At 40.7% G+C, this 21,360-nt stretch overlaps 3 protein-coding genes across 6 annotated transcripts; 2 read left to right on the forward strand and 1 right to left on the reverse strand.

The window, feature by feature from the left end:
* Window positions 1–610: 610 nt before the first annotated feature.
* On the reverse strand, window positions 611–7,883 carry phf13 (PHD finger protein 13). Its single transcript, XM_086041743.1, has 5 exons — window positions 7,522–7,883; window positions 5,919–6,023; window positions 4,783–4,962; window positions 3,857–4,271; window positions 611–2,739 (listed from the first exon to the last, which is right to left on the reverse strand). Exons 1-5 carry the CDS (start codon window positions 7,564–7,566, stop codon window positions 2,492–2,494), a joined length of 993 nt encoding a protein of 330 aa, XP_085897869.1. The 5' UTR covers window positions 7,567–7,883; the 3' UTR covers window positions 611–2,491.
* Window positions 7,884–8,785: 902 nt separating this feature from the next.
* Window positions 8,786–14,142, forward strand: LOC147142372 (uncharacterized). Its single transcript, XM_086039473.1, has 3 exons — window positions 8,786–9,070; window positions 10,448–10,953; window positions 11,537–14,142. The coding sequence occupies exons 1-3, from the start codon at window positions 8,890–8,892 to the stop codon at window positions 12,068–12,070; spliced, it is 1,221 nt and encodes a 406-aa protein (XP_085895599.1). The 5' UTR covers window positions 8,786–8,889; the 3' UTR covers window positions 12,071–14,142.
* Window positions 14,143–15,089: 947 nt separating this feature from the next.
* LOC147142373 (uncharacterized) lies at window positions 15,090–21,140 on the forward strand. Of its 4 annotated transcripts, none has more exons than XM_086041315.1 (4): window positions 15,191–15,526; window positions 16,611–17,191; window positions 20,909–20,952; window positions 21,029–21,140. In XM_086041315.1, the coding sequence occupies exons 1-4, from the start codon at window positions 15,346–15,348 to the stop codon at window positions 21,123–21,125; spliced, it is 903 nt and encodes a 300-aa protein (XP_085897441.1). In that variant the 5' UTR covers window positions 15,191–15,345; the 3' UTR covers window positions 21,126–21,140. The 4 variants fall into 4 exon arrangements, 3 of the variants coding, with proteins under 3 accessions (XP_085897439.1, XP_085897441.1, XP_085897440.1); XR_015088178.1 differs by lacking the exons at window positions 20,909–20,952; window positions 21,029–21,140 and adding exons at window positions 18,367–18,586; window positions 18,708–18,916 and having other exon boundaries at window positions 15,196–15,526; XM_086041313.1 differs by lacking the exons at window positions 20,909–20,952; window positions 21,029–21,140 and adding an exon at window positions 19,392–20,614 and having other exon boundaries at window positions 15,090–15,526.
* The last annotated feature ends 220 nt before the right edge of the window (window positions 21,141–21,360 follow it).

Raw genomic sequence — 21,360 nt, forward strand, 5'->3', positions numbered from 1 at the left:
GGGGACTCAAAGCACATAACATGACTTGGGTCAGACTTGAGTATGCAATTTATACTTGTTTTAATTATTTTTTGTGTGTGTCATGTGTTTAGGAAACAAGTATCATGACAGCTCCTAAATCAGATTATTACATATGGTTTTTGATTGATTAGGAAAAAAAATCTGAAAAAGGAGTCTGACATGCAGGTTAGCAACTCAAAGATAACAGACAACGGCCTTTTATGCATCTTGTCAGTATAAAATCCAAAAATATTCAGGTAAAGTAGATTAGAAGATACTTTACTTCGAGGTTTAGCTAACCGCTAGCTGGTCAACATTAATTATGCATCATGTTATTGTGGGTTTTATTTTTAAGACAAATACACAGACTGGTTTTGGAGTGCAAAGATCTTCTCGGCAAATATGCTATAATTTAGCAAGATTATGATTTAAAATTTGCGTTAAGTAGTGATTTGATTTAATTGTTACCAGTGAAGTTAAGACTTTCGGATTTGTCCATATGTAGCTTGTCTTAACCCACTGCTTGTAATACGTGTCAATACCATTTAATTTGGGGCTTAAACTAGATATTTTGGGAAGTACATTGCACAATTCTGAACAACACAAGGAATAAAATGGTAACTCTTTATTTACAATACTTTACATTATAGTTTCATAGAAACAGTTTTCACCACACAGTACACATGACACATTCTCAATAAGGGGAGAGGACAACTCAACCCATCAGAATAAACCAACTTCTATCACACAGACCATTGTTAATAGTACATCTAACTGATCTTTAAAAATGAGGGCTCTCAAAGACATAACAGTGCTTGTCATTTCAGAAACATCCCCACCGGGCTGATTATTGGCAGCGCAGCACCAGAAGACACCAGTTTGCCAACCACACAAACGTTCTCTGGTCAAAGTCGGTGTCTGTGTTGTAAAACGCCATCCTAGAATAAAAACGGTGTCTCAAGAGTCTCTAATGTCACTCTACACTGGAGTATGGCTTTTCTTTAACAGACAGAAAACAGGTCCATGGCACATATGCTAAAACAGTTCATCCGAATGGCAGCAAGTTTAGAGGGGAAAAGTGGCCCAAAAAAGCATTTCCCAGTAAACCTGCTGAGGGTGGAAGTATGTGAATACTGATGTTAAAACTTTATGAAGAAGTAATGCGACACCAAAGATGATTTCATTTGCAGATGCCCATCTTACAATAAAAGACCAGAAACCAGATATTTTCATAGCAGCACATGGCATTGTCCTCCACACGCCCCCTCCTCCCTCAAACACACATTACCTCTTGAGAATGTCAACACTATTCCAGTCAACTAACCATCACATTTCCTGCTTGAAGCTTTCAACGGAACGGCCTTCAGTCCCTTCCATAAATATATTTGACGCAGAAAGCTTAAAAAAAAAAAAAATGAAACAGCTGAACTGGTAGTTAAGGTAAAATACTTATGAACAACGATAATGCTTGACCAGTGGAGATGAAGTCAAGTGTAGGAGGGAAAGAAGTGAACCACCTCCCTATCTGTTGATACACGCAGCATCCGAGACTGGAAGACAGCTTGAAAAGGAGAGAGAAGAACCACGTCTCTGAGCTTCTATTTGTCCACAATGGACTTAAATAACAAAACGGACAGATGAAGCAGATGCAGTCTAGATCTTTGTTCTATTGGATTATCAGCTCAATACTATAGCACCATCTGAAGCAAGTATCGCAAGGCTTTACTTGTTTTCCCCTCAGAAACGGCCACTTCTATTTCATACCAACAAGAGGCCGCTTGAGGAAAGAAATCAAGTCCAGTTACATCTGAACATACCTGTTTGCCAAAAGGGTCAAAAGGTTTGTTTTAAAGTGAGAAAAAGTGCAAACAAGTCTTTCCGACACATCCCTGCATGCACCAGAGAGGGTGGCAGTTTGTGGAGGGACTCGACATGGCAGCTTCCAGTGTTCGCAAGACACTACAGTCCCAACTGTAGCCGTTGGCTGCTATGCTATAGTCATCTACAGACACTAGTCAAAAAAAGTTTGGGATATTCTGCTTCTGGGTGAAATTTTCAGGTCAACCTAAAATGAACTATAACACTGACAGGGAAACTCGATTTGACATCTAAACCTTCGAACGCTCATCCAACCGTTCACATGGTTGAGTACTTTTTGCATCACTTGCTGTTCTTCAACAAGGAGCTAAAGGAAACATTTAGTGTTGATACTCTAACATTCAAAAGTGCAGAGAAGGTCGAATTAAGTCCACCTGTCAATGTTATTGTACATTTCATGAACAATCTAGAAATGTCACCCAAAAGCCAGGTATCCCTTACTGTTTGTGAGTAGTGTATCATTCAGTGATTGCCTTACGCTGAGAGTCTGTAGGGAAGCACAAGTACACATCTGTAGAGCTAAGATAACCCCGAGTCGGGTATAGGGGCTCGCTAAAGGTCCACGAGTGTTCTTAGAAAATCCTCAGGTGGGATCAGAAGTGGTGTTTGGAGGTCATTCTAGCAGGTGTTTGCGCGGACCGATGCGAGGGCGGTGGGAGCGGCGGGCGTCGGCCCCGGCGGCGCCAGCGGGTCCGTCGTTGTCTCGGCAGCTCTGGCACACGTACGTTTCGGGCACGTGGCTCTTGCGGATCTTGGCGCACGACAGGTGGATCCAGGTGTGGCATTTGTTACACTCGATCATGGCGCGGCCGGCGAACGGCTTCATGCAGAAACACGTCACCAAGTCCCACGAGTCGTCGTCTGAGGCCAACGGGGAGAGAAAATGTGGTCACATGCTTAAGATGGCCATGCGTTGTGATTCACATTCAGATTCAATGTCCTGCTATTTACAGTGCCAAAATATTTCAGAATTTAGGTCCATAGTATCTCATTAAGAACAAGAAATATTTATTCAATCTACTGTCTCCTCATGCAAGTTAGTGAAATATTTTTATTCATACATGAAAGCATTTCTAACAGAGAGTTTCCATGCCTGCGTTGGTTATACAGTGGTACCTCTACTTACGAAATTAATTGGTTCTGGGAGAAATGTTACAATCAGATTATTGGACAATACTGTAAATGAGAGATGTGCATAATGTAAAAAAAATAAAGAATAGAGTAAGGGATAAAAATGATGGTCGTTTAACTTTTAATTGCTATCCTCATCGCTTTTTGCCCTCTTTGGTTCATGTTCTCTCTCAGAAGTGTTTTTTGCCAGGCGTTTTGTAAAGAACTGATTTTATAAAGTGGCGACTGTCGATACATTACGGTCATATTCTTTGGAGAGATCAATCAAACGCATACCCTTTTCATACTTTTCTATTATCTCTTACTTTGTATGGACAAAAAAAAAACAAACAAAAAAAACGATTTTCTCCTTTTTTTTCTTTTCCTCGTTTCTAATTCACGTAAAATTATTGAAACACCTCATGGCCCGAGGGGCGACTGACGAGGACGCTGCATAGACATATCTATCTGTCTATCTGCACACATAGACACATACGGTAGAGGTCCCTCTTAGCCAATGGGATGCCAGGAAGATGCTAGGCTAGCCAATGGCAGAGCAGCTATGAGTATGTTGCGTTCAGGAAACTCCGGAGCTGCGAGTGGCAGCCCATACTGTATTTTTACCTTTCGTATCTTGAAATTTCTTTCCTAACAAGAGGCAATATTTTCCTGTTGAGGCGTTTCGTAACTTGAAAATTTCGTATGAAGAGATGTTCGTAAGATGTTCGTAAGTGGAGGTACCACTGTATTTGATTTATTATACAGCGACTAACTTTCCATTATACTTGTTAAGAATATTGACTATCTATGAAACATTTAATAACGTTTTTTTTTATGGAAACAGTCCGATCCTGGAACGAAAGCTTACCTGAGTCCACCATGATATCCTCATCCTCTCCCGACCCATCTTCGTCTCGGAACACCACCTGCTTGCCCTGACGGAACACCGTTCTGCTTCCAGAAAGGCCCTCCACTTTCTGTACCTTGACCACGCCTTCTTCCAAGTCTCGTCCATCCCACTGGCTCCGATCTTGCTGTTGCTCCTCTTTGCACTGGGACGGGCTGCTGACGCGCTGAGGATGGAGCGGAATGCTGATGTCGTCTTCCGGCTCCTCTTTTATTGGCAAGTCACCGAAGGGGAACGCAGGTGGCAGTGTCGGGTCAGGCGAGTTAGCTTGCCCGTGTTCCTCACCGGCCTGCAGCTCCCTCTCCTTTCTCCTCTTTTTCTTCTTCAGCTTCTCAGCTTTCCTGCGATCCTCTGAATGCAGGCTGGTGAACGTGTGCTGCGCAAATGAAGATCATTTTGGTTCAATTCAGATGATGTGTATAATTTGGTTGAGACCAGGGGTGGGCAACCGACAGCCTCTGTGTCATATACGGACCAACAGGAAATATATGTGTAGCAAGTGTGAAATCATTTTCAATTGACAAAGTGGTAAAATGGCCGTAAAATAGCACCTCCCTGGGTTGGACAAAAACAGGTGGGTTTTACTGCTTAACACATATTCCACAAACGCAATATTAATCAGAATGCAGTGTTTAGACCAGTGGAGGTGCATAGAGCATATTGTAAAGAAAATCATTGGGTTTAGTTTCTTGAATCCATTTGTGACTGAGGCTGTAACGAAACAAAATGTGTGAATTAAAGTGAAGCGCGAATGGACTCCAGCTCACCCACAACCCTAATGAGAACAAGCGCTTATAGATGGATGTATAGATAGATAGATAGATAGATGAGACCCTGATAGCAAAAAAGGTTCCACACCCCTGGCTTCTACTAAGAGCTCAACTCACATCTTTCTTGATGTGACTGGACAGTGTGGCCCCCAGTTGTGGATGGTTTCTGCTCCTGTCCAGGGGGACCATGAAGGGGTGTTGGGGACAAGACGGCGATGGCCCCGGGGTCCAGCCATCGCTATCAACTGTGCTTCCGGTGCTGTTGGGAGGGCTGGAAGTACTTCGCAGTGAAGAGTTCTGTAAACGATAAAGAAACATTCAGATGATTATTTTTTTTCAGTCTGGTCGGCATTTGCTCCACTCAGTTCTGCTCAACTGGCTTTTTGAGTTGTCAGCTTTCCTCTCAGAAGGAAACTTGTTAGTAAACAACAATAAAGGAGGAGAATGAGGGTCTCCTGTACTTGACTTTGCAGCATGTGATTGTTGGCCTTAGTAAGAAGACGCATTTTAGTCGCGAAGAGACTGTGGGTAAATACATACAGGGAAACATGCTGCTAAGTGCAGACTGTGGAGTAGCCTACAGTATTGAGGTGGCCAGTAAATCACAGGCTAAGCTAATGTTCTGTATTCGTGTTGGTTATTTCTAGCTGTATATCTTCAGACGTTACAAGGAGGAATTTGCTTATGTCAAACTTGCTGTGGTTTATGTCACCCACGTGGCAACAGCATGGCACATTTTGGATACTCACAAGGTACCAGAAATAGTACCTTGTAGTACCTAATTTTACTTTCAAAAAAATGCAGATAGTGAGTAGGACCGTGGAAAGCCGAGAAGGTACAGGGGCTCCTCGGTTTACTACGCCCCCGAAAATACAAGGTTTTACGGTTGGGAATAACGCACAATCAACTAGTTTGCGCAGCAGCGTAGGAATACAGGACTTCGTTCCACGAGTAAGCTCGTACCTCAATTTAGCCGTGTATATCAGATTAATTTTGCTTAATGAAATGAACTGAAATTCTATTATTAATCTGTTCTAGCCATGTTGTTTTGTGCATGTTAGTTGGGATGTGCTTTGAACTACGGAAGCTGATAAAAAAAAAATCCATTAAACAAAACACCCAGACAAATAAACTCATCTTAATCAATAAACATGAATATTGCCCAGACCTTTTAGACAGACACTTTATACTGTTTTAGACAGAATTTGACTATAAAAGACATTATTAAAGGTATTACCATGAACCTTACGTACCTCTTGTGGGTATGGGATGTAACCAGCATAGGCCAAAACAAATGTACAAAACTGATTAAAATCTTCCACTGTCCTTTTTCTCTTCCTGTAGGGTGTACTGAAGCCCTGGAACACAGAAACATGAGTTAGGTCCAGTGGTGAGAAGTAATTCGGTCGCAGGCGATGTGGTTGCCTTGTTATCAAGTTTGCATGTTCCCCTGTTGCATGGGTTGTTTTTTTCCCAGATACTGTACTTATTCATAATAGTGTGTACGCCATCCATCGCCTTAATTAAGACATTTCTTTGATGCTGTTAACTTCAACGATGATTTGTGGTAAATGTGCAGTGTCTTGAGTGGTTTAACACCACAACTTTGAAAATTCACCGTTTAATCCGTGAAAAAACACACAATAAGATGTATTTTTTCCAGCCAATTTAAAATTTCTGATCCGTTTATAAGATAGGAAAAACTATGGAAACAAGATTTGGTAGCATAATAGTTGATCAAACACTGAGCACTGCATACAAGTTAAGAGACCAGGAAAACTATTTTGTGCGTCATTGTGCCAAACTATCAAGGTGAGTATTTTCATTCTGTACTTTTTCACTTAACTACAACTGCGAATCGGTACTTCTGATTAACTTTTTTTTTTTCCCACACAAGTGGATGTACTTCTCCAAAGGTAGAGTGTGAGTACTTTTGACAGCACTGACTAGCGTCGAGCCACTACTTCTGCGGTTAAACTATACCACGATGAATTGACAGCCTCATAATGCTCCTAGCGTGTCTGTGCGCGCGCGTGTACCGTGTTGTGTTGTGTTGTGTGTGTGAGTGTGTGTGTGAGTGTGTGTGCGTGCGTGCGCGAGGGACATGTTTCAAGAATGAGCAACATGGTCATCCGAAAAGATAGATAACATGACGACAACGCACTTTGGTTGTAAATAAATGTGCCGCGCGGGTAAATTTGTTTTTATTTGGCTTTAAAGGGTCTTGAGAGCAGTCCTACCAACCCCCCACTACTAAACCTAACTGTCAGAGACAACAAATGTGGGCTAGCAATGGACAGTCAGCAGTAGCAGGCGACTGTTAGGCTAGCCACGGCTAGCAATTAAAGGTGGAGAGTCAACCATAACAAAGCATCGATGGGGGATTTTTTTCTTTCTTACCAAAAGTATCAGATTGGCTCTGGAAATGGGGAGTGATCGTTTGCTTTCGAACGGACTTTCCAATCGGGTGCTACAATTACGTTTAGTTAGCACACGTTAGCATTTTAGCAATGATGATGATGATGATGATGATGATGATGATGATGGTGGAATGTTTTCCAATCGATCGAACGTTAACAATCACTCCAAAGTATTTTCAGGAGTAAACCGAGGAGATCGTTCTTGTACGTACACAACGACACACTTAAAAGTGTTGAAGTCGACGGACGGCGATTACGAATGCGAAATCACCGTGAGCAAGTTGATCACATTCATGTTACAACATTATGTCAAGAGCATTACGGGCTAACAGTACGGTGACAAGCGGCCAGTAAGTTGACATTCGCTTGCGTCGTTAGCGATGAAGCAAAAACAACTCGACACACCAACGAGTTATTGCCATAAACTGTCACTTACCTCCGATTGGAAAGCGGGAGACGTCGACGGCTTTATGTCGCCCATCTTCCCAGAGTGTTGTTAATACTATCTTGACAGGCGACGCGGTTGTGTCGCTTAAAAACGCTGAAGCTAATATAACGTACGTTACCCGGGAAAGCTCGAAGCGTAAGTGAATGCTCGACTGGCACCCAGGTCAGCTAAACATTTAAAAGCGTACCCTCAGTGAGCACAAGGCTGTATACATGCCCATGGAAGCGTCCCGTAATGTCTTCTCCTTATCAGTTCGATTTGGAGGGGGGAGCGGTTCAGTTCGCCTGGCGGCTGTCACCAGCAGCAGCAGCCTGCCCACTGCCCACTCTTCTTCTGCTTCCGTGGTAGATGCCAAGCAGGGTAACTCGTGGGCGCCCTCTTAGGCACCCTTACGTTTAAGATCAATACTGTACTGTAATAGTATGTGGTTAATGCATGGAGAGACTTTTGTTTCTTTTTATGCAGTCAAACAAAAATGGATTTGAAATCACACAAATTATTTGAAAACAAAAGAAAGATTTGCAAACAAAAATAATGGATTTGAAATATTAAAAATATTTGCAAAAAAGACCATTATTGCAAAAATAGGTTTTGTTTACAAATGTTTGGTTGGTTGCAACACATGATGTTCATTCTGAACACATCTGAGTTGAACAGCATTGGACAGGTAAATAAAGTATATATTGTCTGTTACACACGAATCAATCAAAATAAAGTGATATAGATGTGACGTGGGTTTTCTTCATAAAAATCACTAACTAATCGTTTTCATATTGTGTGATTCTGATTCATTTCTTTTAACTAGTGGACTAATGGCAATCACAAGAGAAGACTTATTTGTTCATGGTATTACCACCACAAGTCATAAAATTGTGTTCACAAAATGATATGATGACCAAATACAACCAAAATTAATCGTTATGTTGAAATCGCATGAGCTCTGCAGGACTTTGACTGTAAAACAACTGATAAATCTTCAAGCAACACAACATGATGTTTCTTCACCGATCGCTCAACTGCCACATCCAGTATGGCGATAAAGTCAACGTATGCATGAACGACGAAGGCGGTTGTGTCTATTGTCTTACATTTACAAATTTCAAGTAGAAGCTGTACGGAAACAACACAGTGCCGCGTATTAAATTTAATTTGTGAATTAGCATAAACCATCAAAAAATTTAATAAAGAAGTTTAGTTTCAGTGTACAACCAAACGGAAACGTAAGGACTCCCTTTTTCCGGTTTATCTTTTTTTCCCCGTCTTGTTCGTGTTTTCGTCGACGTTGCTTGCTGTCAATGTAAAAAAAAAGGACAAGACAAATGCCATAGTTATACTATTTCATTGTTCTGTTCCGACATGTCGACCTCCGGTCTGCTGCACGCGTTTCAGTGCCGAATAACTGAACGCTTCACCAGCGTCGCCATGGAGCTATTTCAAGAAGTGGCGCATATTGTAAAAGGATACCAAGAGGAAAACGACCGTCTGCGATCCTTATTGAACAATGTGATAAACCTGCAGATGAAATCACCCAAGATTGGTTTGTATTACTGTAGCTATACATTACTTGCAGCATTTACATTTTACGTCGCAGTTTAAATATTACCTTTGTTTATAACAATCGTGCGTAGATTTTTATAAAAGTGTAATATGTTATGAGCATGTGTTAATTGTTATCTTGTAGGGGGAAAATGAATAAAACCATCTGAGATTTTTTAAAAAAAAGTGCATAGTCGGCCTCATTATGGTGGTCTCAATCATATCCAGTTTATATTCAATCAGCTGGGGATGTTTTATAACGTTGTTCCCAATATTAAGTCAAACAGTATAAAGTATTTAGTAAAGACAGTATTTGTGTGTGTGAAGGAGGTTGTTACCTCATTCAGTAAGGACTTAATTTACCGACTAAAGGTGTCTCTTAAACCAACACTTTTAATTATAGGAAACCACACAACAATACAGCAGCACACAATTCTATTATTCTAATTCATCTAGATAATTTGGAATACTTCAGAATTAAAATGTATCTAACAACCAGAGGTGGGCATTCTACAAAATGTTGCTGGTCTGTCATTCGTCTGCAGCCAGGGTACCTGTCAGTCATTTGTCAGTCCGTCATTTTTCGTGATGAACTGAATTGTAATCGTCTCTCCGTCAGTTAGTCCGTCAGAAGTCCGTTGGTCCGTCAGTCAGACCCCCCAAAAAACATCAGGAAACGAGCGTCCACCTAGATGAAAACCAACTTACGTCATTCATTAGTCCGTCTTTTTTAAAATGTGTCCTGTCATCCATCAATCGTTAGAAAAACGGGTATCCGCTAGTGACAGACTGACGGACCAGTCCGTCAATCTGACGGAATGCCCACCTCTGCTAACAACGTGACCAAAACGTTAAATATATAAGTGAAAGAAGGTGATTTAATGTATTCATTTGTGTAGAAAAACAGTTTTCTGGATAACGTTTTGCTCTAACCAAACAATGAAGAGGGCAGACAAATCTGATGTCATCAAGGGCTTGTTTGCTTAACCTTTGGAGGACACCTTTTAAATCTGACTGGGCAAAGAAATAGTCCCATTGTTAATATATTTTAAGTTATATTGGCCACTATTGGTCAGCCTTACTGATTCCGAAGGCCCTGGGCATATAAAGTTGACATGGCAACAAAGAGAGGCTGAAATCTGATGGGTCAAAAAACAAAATCTGACATTCACCTGTACTAGATGAAGTGTGACAAAGCGGAACACTAAAATGAAGAGGGTAGAGTGTTGGGAATGAAATAATACAATTTAATAAAACAAATATTAAAGGCTGTAAATGTATTTCAGTGCTTCTGATAGTGTTTAGGCCAGCATGGAAGGCTTTGCTGCATATTATGTCCAACACTGAGTAAAAACCAATGTCTTTTGTCCCTCAATAGATCAGGCTCGATTCTCTAGACCAACTACGGCTCTCAGAAAACAAGCACCTGGGCTGAACACTCCTCTGGAGATAGAATTACAGAAAAATTCTAAAGTGCAAAAAATGGAGCATACCCAGTTATTGGAGCCAATGGACAAGAGACCTGAAGAGGACAAAAATATGTCAGAGCTACTGGCTAATATACCTAAAGAGGAGCAAACTGAAATATCAGTGTCCTATGCAATGGAAGTATCAGAGAAGATGGCCAATGATCAAGAAATTGACTATAGTAGAAAATTTGCAGCAGAACGAGAGACCAGAATGGAAAATGGCATCACAATAGATTGTCTTAAAAGTGAGTTCAAAGAGCAAGGCACTGGAAGGCTTGACATCACTACCTCACTCCAGGCTGTCGCTTTTAGAGACTTCAACGCAGCCACAGAATTTTCTCATCCTTGCAAGAGTGAAGAAATCACAAACAAAGACCCGGGATATCATGAATCGCTGAAACACTCATACAAAAAGGTACACTTGTTATTCCTTTTTTTTCTGTTAGGATTCGTTTCATTTTGATACATTTTTCATTCCACTGGACACTTTGGACTCAGCTTGGCTCTATTCAGCTCCTTCGGTTTTCCACTACAAAATAGTTGCGCCTTGGTTGGCATGGGAAAGTGCCTTGATGTCACTAATGCAAAGTGATAAAGTTTTTTCCCAATGTAAAGTATGTGCCTTGGTTGAAGGCAGGTTGGGGAACACTCAGTTAGAACACAGGGATGCATGACAAAGAACAATAGAGGGCAACCCTTTTTTTTCTTTCACGTGTTAACGGCAAACAGTATCACAACCATGTCTCAACACGTGAAATGTGACCTTCCCTTACTTTTAAGTCACACTTCAGCAGACACTGCACCTACTTGAACTCGAGCACTTAAGACCACCATTAACTTTTAAAAACGAACTGATGGAACATTGGTCATTTGAAGATAATGCCAAATAAATTAGTTGAAGTGTGAATGTATAATTTCATTTAAGGAGTTCCACTTGAAATGAATTCTAATGTTGACTTTGTCTTTTTGTGTTATACCTGTTCTAAATGTCACCACAGAAGTGCATCCGGGAAGACAAGCCAAAGAGGAAAAACGTTATGACGACCATAGCATTGAAAAAGGAACTTATCGCCAAGTGGGAGTGCGGTACCCGCGTCTCTGACTTGGCTGTTCAGTACAACATGGCTAAGTCGACAATATCAACTATATTGAAGAGAAAAGAAGCCATTAAAGCTGCGGATGTGGCCAAAGGGGTAAAAACACTTAGCAGCAGAAGAACTGACAAAGTGGAAGAAGTGGAAAAGGTTCTACTGGAGTGGATTACCCATAAACAGTTGCGGGGCGACACTGTGTCAGAGACCCTAATTTGTGACAAGGCTAGGGAGTTGCATAATGCCCTTACTAGAGACAATCCTGGGGGCAGTGCTGAGGAATTCAAGGCTAGTAAGGGATGGTTTTGCAAATTTAAAAAGAGAAGTGGAATCCACGGTGTGCTAAGACCTAGGGAGGCTGCCCGGGCTGGAAAAGAGGACCCCGAGAGATTTGATGACGAATTTCAAAACTTTGTCGGCAGCCAGGGTTTTCACCCCTAACAAGTGTTGGTGAAGAGACCTGAACGCCAAAGAGGACCGACATCACTTGGGCCGAGAACAGCTTCCCAGGAGACAAGTCTATGAAAGTTGGGCTAACTGCTGTCCTCGGATAATGACAGTTGGGATTAGGAAATCAAACTACTGCTTTTGTATCATTCCAAAAACCTCAGAAATACAATTAGTGAAAAAAGATGCTTGGTCTCATGTCGAGGCCATGTCCCAGGCAGCTCTTTAAAGTGGAAGCCAACCAAAACATATATTTTATTAGAATATGTTCTGTGCAGGCCCACTTGTTGAAACACAGCATTCTGGTTAATATTGTGTTTATGAAATATGAGTTAAGCCACAAAATCCACCCGTTTTTAGCCATCTGTAGGGGCGGCCATTTTGTCACTTCTGTCGACTGAAAATGACATCACACACCCTCAGGGCTCAGATAGTGACCAATCATAGCTCAGCTTCAGAAAACAGGTGAGCCTCTAGTGAGTATCTACTATACTGATACTAGTATCGATGACTGTGCCGATACTGTACATCTTTACTTGTACTCTTAAAAATGTTTTTACGGCTAAGCGAGTAACGTGCAGAGGCACATCTGCCGTCGTGTTCTGCCACGCAGCCTCATCCTCTTCCACACCAGTTCCTGGTTGATCCTGCCTGTGGCATATCTGTATAATCTCAAAGATTATGGCATGCAAATCCAAGTACACACAAACCTGTGCTGTGAAATTGCAAATGGCTCAACAAATCAGTTGTTCCTTTGAACATGCCACATAACTGTGGCAAGTGTAGACCTCATCCCTCACGTTTTAAAACAGAATCCAGGGTAAAGAGAAGTAAGCATTGGTGTGATATCGCTTGAGGACTGTAGGTAAAGTAACTTTGTGGGGAGGAGGATGGAGGCCGGAAGTGCAACCATGCGACTGCAGAACTGCGGGAACTTTCGGGGTATTTGGTCTTTTTCTGCACCCTCAAGTTGCTGTTGTACCTCCCTCTACACTGTTATCACTCTTTAGAGTTGAGGTTGAGTTCTTCACATTTGATTGTTTTAACATATACTGTAAATAATGTGATTTGACACTTGCATATCTGCTAGACTGTTTTAGGGCAACAAAGCATATTTTATAACTTACTGTAAGTCAAAATTGGTGCCCCATGCCTCTCTTTATGGAGGTATAGCACTGTGATTTCAACATGGGTTGATAGTTAGTAATGAATACAAAAGTTATTCTGTATGTGTAATATAATATACTTAGGTATATCAGTCCTATAAGGGGAAATGTGTTGAAATGTAACGTTAAGTGTACTGTTATTTATTTTAAAGAAAATTCATTTAAATTAATCACTGGCCTTGCAAAACAGACTCCAACAAGTGTTTATTCTTTTACTTTTTCTGAACATGTAAATTGATCCTCAAAAAGTAGTCTTTGCTTGAATAGACATTCAAATTGTTGCCGCCCACTTGAGCAATTATATATATGCCTCTCCCCAAATAGATGACTCTATTTACTTACTATAATACTCATATCCACTGCCAGCATGGTCTGCCTCTAACTGCACTGCTTTATTGAAAGGGAGTTGGAATTAAACATGTTCCATTCCAAATATAACAATATGCACATTGAAAATTTGGTGCATCAAATAAACATTTTCCTCCATTTTCTTTTTGTCTTTCACTGACATTATTACAAAAACAATTGCCCAGAAGTGTCCTGGCAGAACACCTTCTGAGAGTTTCCATGGGGAGAATGGTGCATAATGGATCCAACACAGTAGAACAGGCATGTCCAGCTCCGGTCAGCTCCTGTCCTGCCTGTTTTCCATCTTTCCCTGCTGCAACACACCTGATTCAAATGTTAGAATAATCAACATTGAAATGAAAGCAAAGCCCATGGCGACAAAATTCAGTGAGAAATGTAAACCTAACCTGTGTCCATCACAGATCACGATACTGAGATAATATACACTGAATGCTCGATGCAAACAACAGTAAAGCTCAAAGTTGAGCAAACTATTATCCTTCACTTCAGATCTATAAATTATGTTGCCATAAACATATTTTAAGCCTAAAATGCATTGTGTGTTTTTCTTCTCTACCACTTTATCCACATGCAGCACAAATTTTTTTGTTTGTACATTTAATTGCAGCAATTTCTAAGCAAAGTCTTGTTTGAATTCTGTGCACAAGAAATAAATCCCAGCAAAAAATGAAAAACAAACTGTTTAACCTCTTTCTAAGATGGGAGGGGAAAATAATTTTTCGTTGTGATTACAACAGTTGAAATGTATACAGTACTCTTTTTTTCGTTTCATTACAGCACACTAATAAGGTAAAGGGAAAGCAACTTCAATTGCATATTTTTAAATATTTAGTTCTACCCAAAACATTAGATTTAACATTTAGATTAGGTTGTTTTTTTAAGCTTTAGATATAGTGTATTTGTAGCATTTAGATTTAACATTCGTATTCTGACATATATTGAACATTTTGGTGTAACATTCAGTATTTGGATGTACTATTTCAGTTGACAAATATTTTTCTATATGCCCAGTCAGAAATCTGTGTAGTCCCAGTACGGTTCTCAAGCATTTTAGTCCATATTTGAAATATTATTTATTTATATTAACAAAAAATGATGTAGACTGTGCAACATGAGGGAAGAAAATGTACCTCCTGTCTCCCAAATGCCAATGTCAAGAGTTCGTTAATTAGAAAAGAATACTTTATTTCCGTTATCTTACCTCTTCCTCCTCATCCTTCTTCTTCTTCGTCTTTTATTATTCTTATTGTTATTTGTGTTTACTATGTACAGCGCTGTGGTATAGTTGCATTTGTTGTTAAAGTGCTCTACAGTATAGTATGTAAAAACATTAGTACAGTATTGGGTTGACATGTAATATTTATTTTTCCCAGCAGAGGGTTTCACAGCTATCCATCCATTCATCCAAGCTTTGAACAGCTCAAATATGCTGAGTTGACAATCTTTGTGGTTGATGGCTTGATTTCGTCTTTTCGAGTGCAAGGTGGCCTAGCTTGCAAACAGTGTCATACTTAGTGTGTATTTATATTTGCTGTCTATGGCCAATTGACCTCACTGTGTTTTCCAGAAATAAGAGGGGGTGGGGGGTCATGGAAAGTTGACCGGAAACGAGGGTCGTTTCTTGTTTTCTTTTCCGGGTTGTCTTTTGTTTCACGCTGTCGTCGACTTCGTTCAAGCTCTGTGAATGCAAAAAGAGAAACAGCTGTTGTTTCATTGCATTTCATTGTTTCCAACATGTCGACCGTCAGCCAAATGCGAGCGTTCCAGATCCATTTAACCGAACGTTTTACCAGCTTGGCCATGGAGATATTTCAAGAAGTGGCGCTCATTGTGAAAGAATACCAAGAGGAGAACGACTGTCTGCGTTCCCTACTGAACAATGAGATAAACCCCCGGTGGAATATAACCAGCATCGGTTTGTAACTTCACTTATAATTCACCTTCAGCATTTGAACAACGGGGATGAATAATATTAACCGTATACTCTGCATCGAAAAGTCGTTTAAAGTAGCTGTAGCTACTTTCCTTCTGAGCCTTAAGTTGTTTGTGTTGTGATTGTTTTTGTTCCCACGTTGTTTCTGTTTGTTAAGGCGCCCTCGTAGAATTCATACTTCAGTTTACATAACGTGCCTCACAAGACTCGCAGTCTTAAGTAAATGCAATCAAATGCTAGGTGTGCAACTAAATACAGTACACTCCAGGACCATAATACTGTATTAGGTACCCCTGCAAACTCTTTTATGACGCGGGTTGTACCAAAATTCTAATGCACACATTTGATAATTGTTTAAATAATTCAAAATCTTCCTCTTGGTTTAAAGATTATGGTATGCACTGATCACATCTTGTTTCATTTGATGTCCGTTGTGATTGGGCTTAAATAAAAAACAAAACAAAATGTGTTGTTTAAAATGAGTTATTAAAGGATACATGCATTGCCTTATTGGACTCTGGGTGAAATTGGCCTGTTTTGACTCCAGTGTAAGACAAATAAGCCACAGTTATTCCTTGGTCACTGCAGTACGATTTTCATTACCATGATGACTAGGGGCAGACCTAGGTGGTGGTTACTTGTTGAGCCTGTAGCTAAAAAAAAACAAATACAAAACACTAGTGTCGAATGTCAAACGCATGTGAACCCCCAGGTTGTTTCCTAACTTACCTGGTTATGGACGGAGAACTCCGTGTGGGGACATTTATCTCATTTTATGGGGACATTTATCTCATTTTATCTCTTTATTTTGGGACAGCGCAATTAGCGTCATTCAGATTGGCTCACTCACAAACATGACACAATAGTTGAATATATGCAATTTACAAAAGATGTACTCTACTTGGTTATTTTCACACTCGATGGTTGGACAGACTCTCCAGAGACCCAACTATTCTATATAAGCAATTCAGAAAGTTAATCACCACAATATGTCTCCTTGAAATGTGAATTTATTGAACTCTTATACCCAATGTAAAGTGGGATGTTTGTTTGTGTTTCCCAAAAGATCACAAAGGATTGGCTAGAATGGCTACGGCTGTGCGAGAACAAACACCTGAGCTGAACATTCCAGAGGAGATGGGAGCAGAGCCAAGTAGCAAAAGGTGTAAAATGGAGCATACTCGGCCACGGGCTAGTGTGAGTGAAGACAAGCAAATTGATGCTCTCCAGCCATTTGCTAATACAACTAAAGAAGAACAAACAGAAGTACCAGTGTCATCTGCAGTGGGAGAATTAGATCCATTGGCTGGTATGGAGCAAACAGAACTGTCAGAGCTATCTGCCGTTGAAAGATCTGTGCCATTGCCTGATATACCTCGACGCAAGCAAGCCAAAGTGAATGAACCTAAAGAGCAGAAAACAGAATATAATAGAAGCTTTGCACCAGAACAAGAGAGCGGAACAGACAGTTGCGTCACAATGGATTGTCCTAAAAGTAATCGCAGAGAGCAAGACATGACTACACTTCAGGCTATGACTTTTGGTGACTTTTACACAGCCAAAGAATTCGCTCAGCCGAGCACTAGTGGGGAAATCACCAACCAAGATCTGCTACTTCAGGAGCGTCCAAAAATATCCCCCAAAAAGGTAAACTTGCATTGTTTGTCTCCAAAATAATTTTGAATGGTAAAGTAACCTTTGTGTGGTTGGTCAAATTTGCAAGAAAACTTGCATAAGTAGGCATGGGCCGATATTAAATTCTGATGGTATGATAATGATGAGCAAAAATATCACTCCATCATGGGATTAAAATTGTAGATCTGAAATGTCCTTTAGCAACTGGCTAACGTAACCTCAAAGAGGCAGTTCGTTATGCCGGAGACAGGCTCATCTCTGCAAGCAGCCTATCTTATTGCAGTGGCTGCTTAGAAGTCCCATGAAAAACCCATTGCCAACCACTTATTTGCTGGTATTGCATAACATTTGTGTGATATGCCGGGGTGCCTGCACATGAAAGGGTGGGGGCAAAAGCGATAAATACCACCACGTAAAGTTGCAGAATCTTCCACCCTCAGTACGATCCGTCAGTTCATGGCACCTTATAAATGAAGAGACTCAGACACACAACAACGTGAAAGAGGAACGTGTCTCGGAATATGAGGAATCAGGATCATTTCCAAATTCAGATTTTGAAGATTTGAAGATTCACTTGGAATATACGCTGCAATGAGGAGCACCACAGGCGATGGCTGCAGCAACCCAAAAGCCAATCGCTGGAATGATCTCGTCTCCACTGCACTCACTTGCTAACATTATACAATACAGCTGGCATCCTCATCCTTATTGGTGTCTACAGATCAACAGGGCCGTTAACCGCAAGTCTGTGGGATGCTGAGTCAGGGGAGGGTCATTTTTAGAGCCAAAAAAAGATCATTTGATTTGATGACCAACAAAAAAAGGTCGAAGACCAGGCAACTAGTGGGAACAATGGGTATATGCCCTCAAAACAGGAAGAAATCGCATCAAAATCTGGGCTGCCTTTGTTGACGTTTCATTTTTGGCATGGAATATGGCAATTACAGGAGCTTCTCGAAAGAAATTTGAAAATGTTGAAAAATCGTGGGAGGAAAAAAAAACAAGAGGGAGCCACCATCTGAGGTTCTAAGTGTGAGGAAAAGGCCCGTATATTCCTCCAACATTATGTTCACAGCCAACACTGTCCTGGTTTATTACAAAACAAAAAGTAAAAAATAAATTAGTTAACACACTACACAGCGATGGAACAAAAAGTAACTAGGAGGACCATCACTACACCACTACAGGAGGGCTAGACAACGTAGACAAGCTGCTGGCCTGATATTCCTGTCCAAGAAGAACATTTGAGTGGCCACGTGATATTTTCAATTTTTCTGGATGTCTCGGCTTGTAACGCAACTACTGGATGGCCATCGACCCAGACGGGAGCCAAAGGAAGCTCCAAAGAAGGTTTTTCCTTGAGGAGCTAGGAACACATGGCCGCAGCCTCACATTTCTGAAGTACCGGTAAGTGTCTTGTTGCAGTTGCGTGATGTGTGTTGGGGTGGGCATGGGGATGGAGGGGGTGATTTCAGAAATAAATAAAATAAATCCTGAACTATCCTGATCTTTTCTTGTTTTATTGTAGGTTGCAGCTGGTGGAAAGAGGAAGCGCTGCGAGGTGTGTGGACCACTAAAGGACACAAAGACACAAACCACATGCCGAAACTGCCAAAAGTACATCTGCGGTGCACATACTGCCAAATTTTGTGATGAATGTGTTTTTCTGCATATCATAACATAAAGTGGTTGATTGTTGAATTTCAAGTTGATAAATACAATAAATCTTAAAATTAACATTGTCTAATTTCATTCCCCCACTCCCATAGAAGTTTTGAGTTGTCTTGCAAAAAAAAAAAAAAAAAAAACACTTATTGGAACATAACGATTTATTATACAGTACAGTAGATTTTTTTTTCAAATATAAAATATGTCATGTAAATTTGACCAAAGGAATACCACAGGGTCCTAAAAGTTAAGACAGTATAAGCGTTAAATACATTTTCCAGAGGGTACTTAAAAAAACACAGTGGACCTTTGGGAGTCAAGCTTGCTGGGCGAATAAACTATTTACATTTTGAAAGTTGCACAAAACTCCATAACCCGAACTGTTGATATGCATGCCTAAACATACTGAGGTAAGACCTCATTTCATTCAGCATCTCAAGGATAAATACTAAAGTGATTTCTTTTTTTTTTTTTTTTAATTTGGTTTCTTTTTTCAATTTCATGATATATTTGTGTGTGATACCTATCCCACATGTCACCACAGAAGGGTACCCAGGATGACAAGCCAAAGAGGAAAACTGTGATGACAACCATAGCACTGAAAAAGGAACTTATTGCCAAGTGGGAGAGAGGTACACGCGTCTCGGACCTGGCTGTTCAGTACAATATGGCTAAGTCGACAATATCAACTATATTGAAGAGAAAAGAAGCCATCAAAGCTGCGGATGTGGCAAAAGGGGTAAAAACACTTAGCAGCAGAAGAACTGACAAAGTGGAAGAAGTGGAAAAGGTTCTACTGGAGTGGATTACCCATAAACAGTTGCGGGGCGACACTGTGTCAGAGACCCTAATTTGTGACAAGGCAAGGGAGTTGCATAATGCCCTTACCAGAGACAACCCTGGGGGCAGTGCTGAGGAATTCAAGGCGAGTAAGGGATGGTTTGTCAACTTTAGGGAGAGAAGTGGAATCCACGGTGTGCTAAGACCTAGAGAGGCGGCCAGGGCTGGAAAAGAAGACTCCAAGAGATTTGAGGATGAATTTCAAAACGTTGTCGACATCCAGCATTTTCTCCCCTAAGCGATTATGAATCATTTCAATATCACCTACTGTCTGAGCATTATAGAGAAAGCCTAGACAATTTACGAAGAGGAAAATGTCATCTGCCTGGAGAAAATGCAGCCAGTTGAGGCAGCCAGAGCTTCCGAAGGCTTTGAGCAAGTGCTGTTCTGGATGAAAATCTGCCACCGGGGCAATACATGGACCTAGAGGTGGACAAATACAGTCGTTGACTTAAGTGGGAGCACCAGAGAGAAGTAGCAGAGGAACTTTGTGAGGAGGCATATGGAGGATGGAAGTGCAACATTCCTACGACAAATTTCAAGGGACTGTTGGGGCATTGGGTCTTTTTATGCACCCTTATATTGCCACTGCACCTCCTGTATGCAATCGTCACTCCTCAACGTAAGGTTGAGTACACGCTTGTCTCTTTTTACATGTCACCGTTTACTGTTAATTCAAGTTGAAATGTGTGCCTCACTACATAGGCACTAGAACCATGTGATTTCTCCTTGCCAATCAATAAGCGGTAAATGATGAGTATAAAAAGGTTACACTTAATTTTTATCCAATTATTTTATACTAGTGTGTCAGGATTATATAATACAATGCTCACTGTGTTAAAAAACAAAAAATATATCATTGTAACGTATGACACATTTTCTGGTTAAAATTCAAAAATGTGAAATAGCCTACCTCAAATAAATGCCATTTACGAGATACATATACTGTACTAAATTACAACTTAAACTTTGCTTGAACAGTAATTAAATATTCTATGATGGCTAAAGTTGATCCTCTGTGTATTTCTGTTATTTTCTTTTTTAATTAAATCTCAAGTTTACAGATTGCCCAGGTTCCCAGAATTGAATGTGTTCAACTTTCAAGGGTCCACTGTTTGGCACTCACAACAACAATTGCAAATAAAAGAAAGCCTTAAATATTTAAGCATTTTACAGTGTAGGCATCAAATATCTCTTTTATCTCCTTACCCCAAAAACAAGATACCGGAATCCCGTCTGCAGAAGACCATCGTCGCCTTTCCAAGGTAAGAACGATGCAAAGCAGATCCAGTATATTACCAGGTTTTCGTCACATGCTTAATGTCGCTTGATTTATTTCAGGAAGAGGCATGGCAACACATACGGTGTTAGTGTTACTAATTGCACCACCTCATTCTTTTTGGGCCAAACTCGACCAGTGCTACAAGGACTGTCCTGAACAGAAATCTCTGATTGCCAAAACAGCAGATATGGATACCACTTTTGGTGATGTTGCTCAAGGTTACCCCGTGTCCTGCATGAACCCTGTAATCTGGTTTTTGACCCCGAGTCTCCATGGCTGGGGGCCCGGTCTCATGGCTTAGTGTACGCCCCAAAACAGGATCCCAGTTTCGGACTGGTATATGTCAGCTGTTCCAGCCTCCAGAGTTTCATGGATTGCGCCGATTTGAGAA

This window comes from Filicampus tigris, chromosome 9 (assembly GCF_054856515.1).
Source record: "Filicampus tigris isolate MCC_2025a chromosome 9, RoL_Ftig_1.0, whole genome shotgun sequence".
NCBI classification, from domain to species: Eukaryota; Metazoa; Chordata; class Actinopteri; order Syngnathiformes; family Syngnathidae; genus Filicampus; species Filicampus tigris.

Excerpts from the sequence above, each read along its gene's own strand:
- LOC147142372 (XM_086039473.1), top strand. The coding sequence starts at position 8,890 with ATGTCGACCTCCGGTCTGCTGCACGCGTTTCAGTGCCGAATAACTGAA. Across the intron at positions 9,071-10,447 it reads GATGAAATCACCCAAGATTG|ATCAGGCTCGATTCTCTAGA; the intron begins GTTTGTATTACT and ends GTCCCTCAATAG. Across the intron at positions 10,954-11,536 it reads TGAAACACTCATACAAAAAG|AAGTGCATCCGGGAAGACAA; the intron begins GTACACTTGTTA and ends ATGTCACCACAG.
- phf13 (XM_086041743.1), bottom strand. The coding sequence starts at position 7,566 with ATGGGCGACATAAAGCCGTCGACGTCTCCCGCTTTCCAATCGGAG. Across the intron at positions 4,963-5,918 it reads ACATCCCATACCCACAAGAG|AACTCTTCACTGCGAAGTAC; the intron begins GTACGTAAGGTT and ends TATCGTTTACAG. Across the intron at positions 2,740-3,856 it reads GGATATCATGGTGGACTCAG|ACGACGACTCGTGGGACTTG; the intron begins GTAAGCTTTCGT and ends CGTTGGCCTCAG.
- LOC147142373 (XM_086041313.1), top strand. The coding sequence starts at position 15,346 with ATGTCGACCGTCAGCCAAATGCGAGCGTTCCAGATCCATTTAACCGAA. Across the intron at positions 15,527-16,610 it reads GTGGAATATAACCAGCATCG|ATCACAAAGGATTGGCTAGA; the intron begins GTTTGTAACTTC and ends GTTTCCCAAAAG. Across the intron at positions 17,192-19,391 it reads CAAAAATATCCCCCAAAAAG|AAGGGTACCCAGGATGACAA; the intron begins GTAAACTTGCAT and ends ATGTCACCACAG.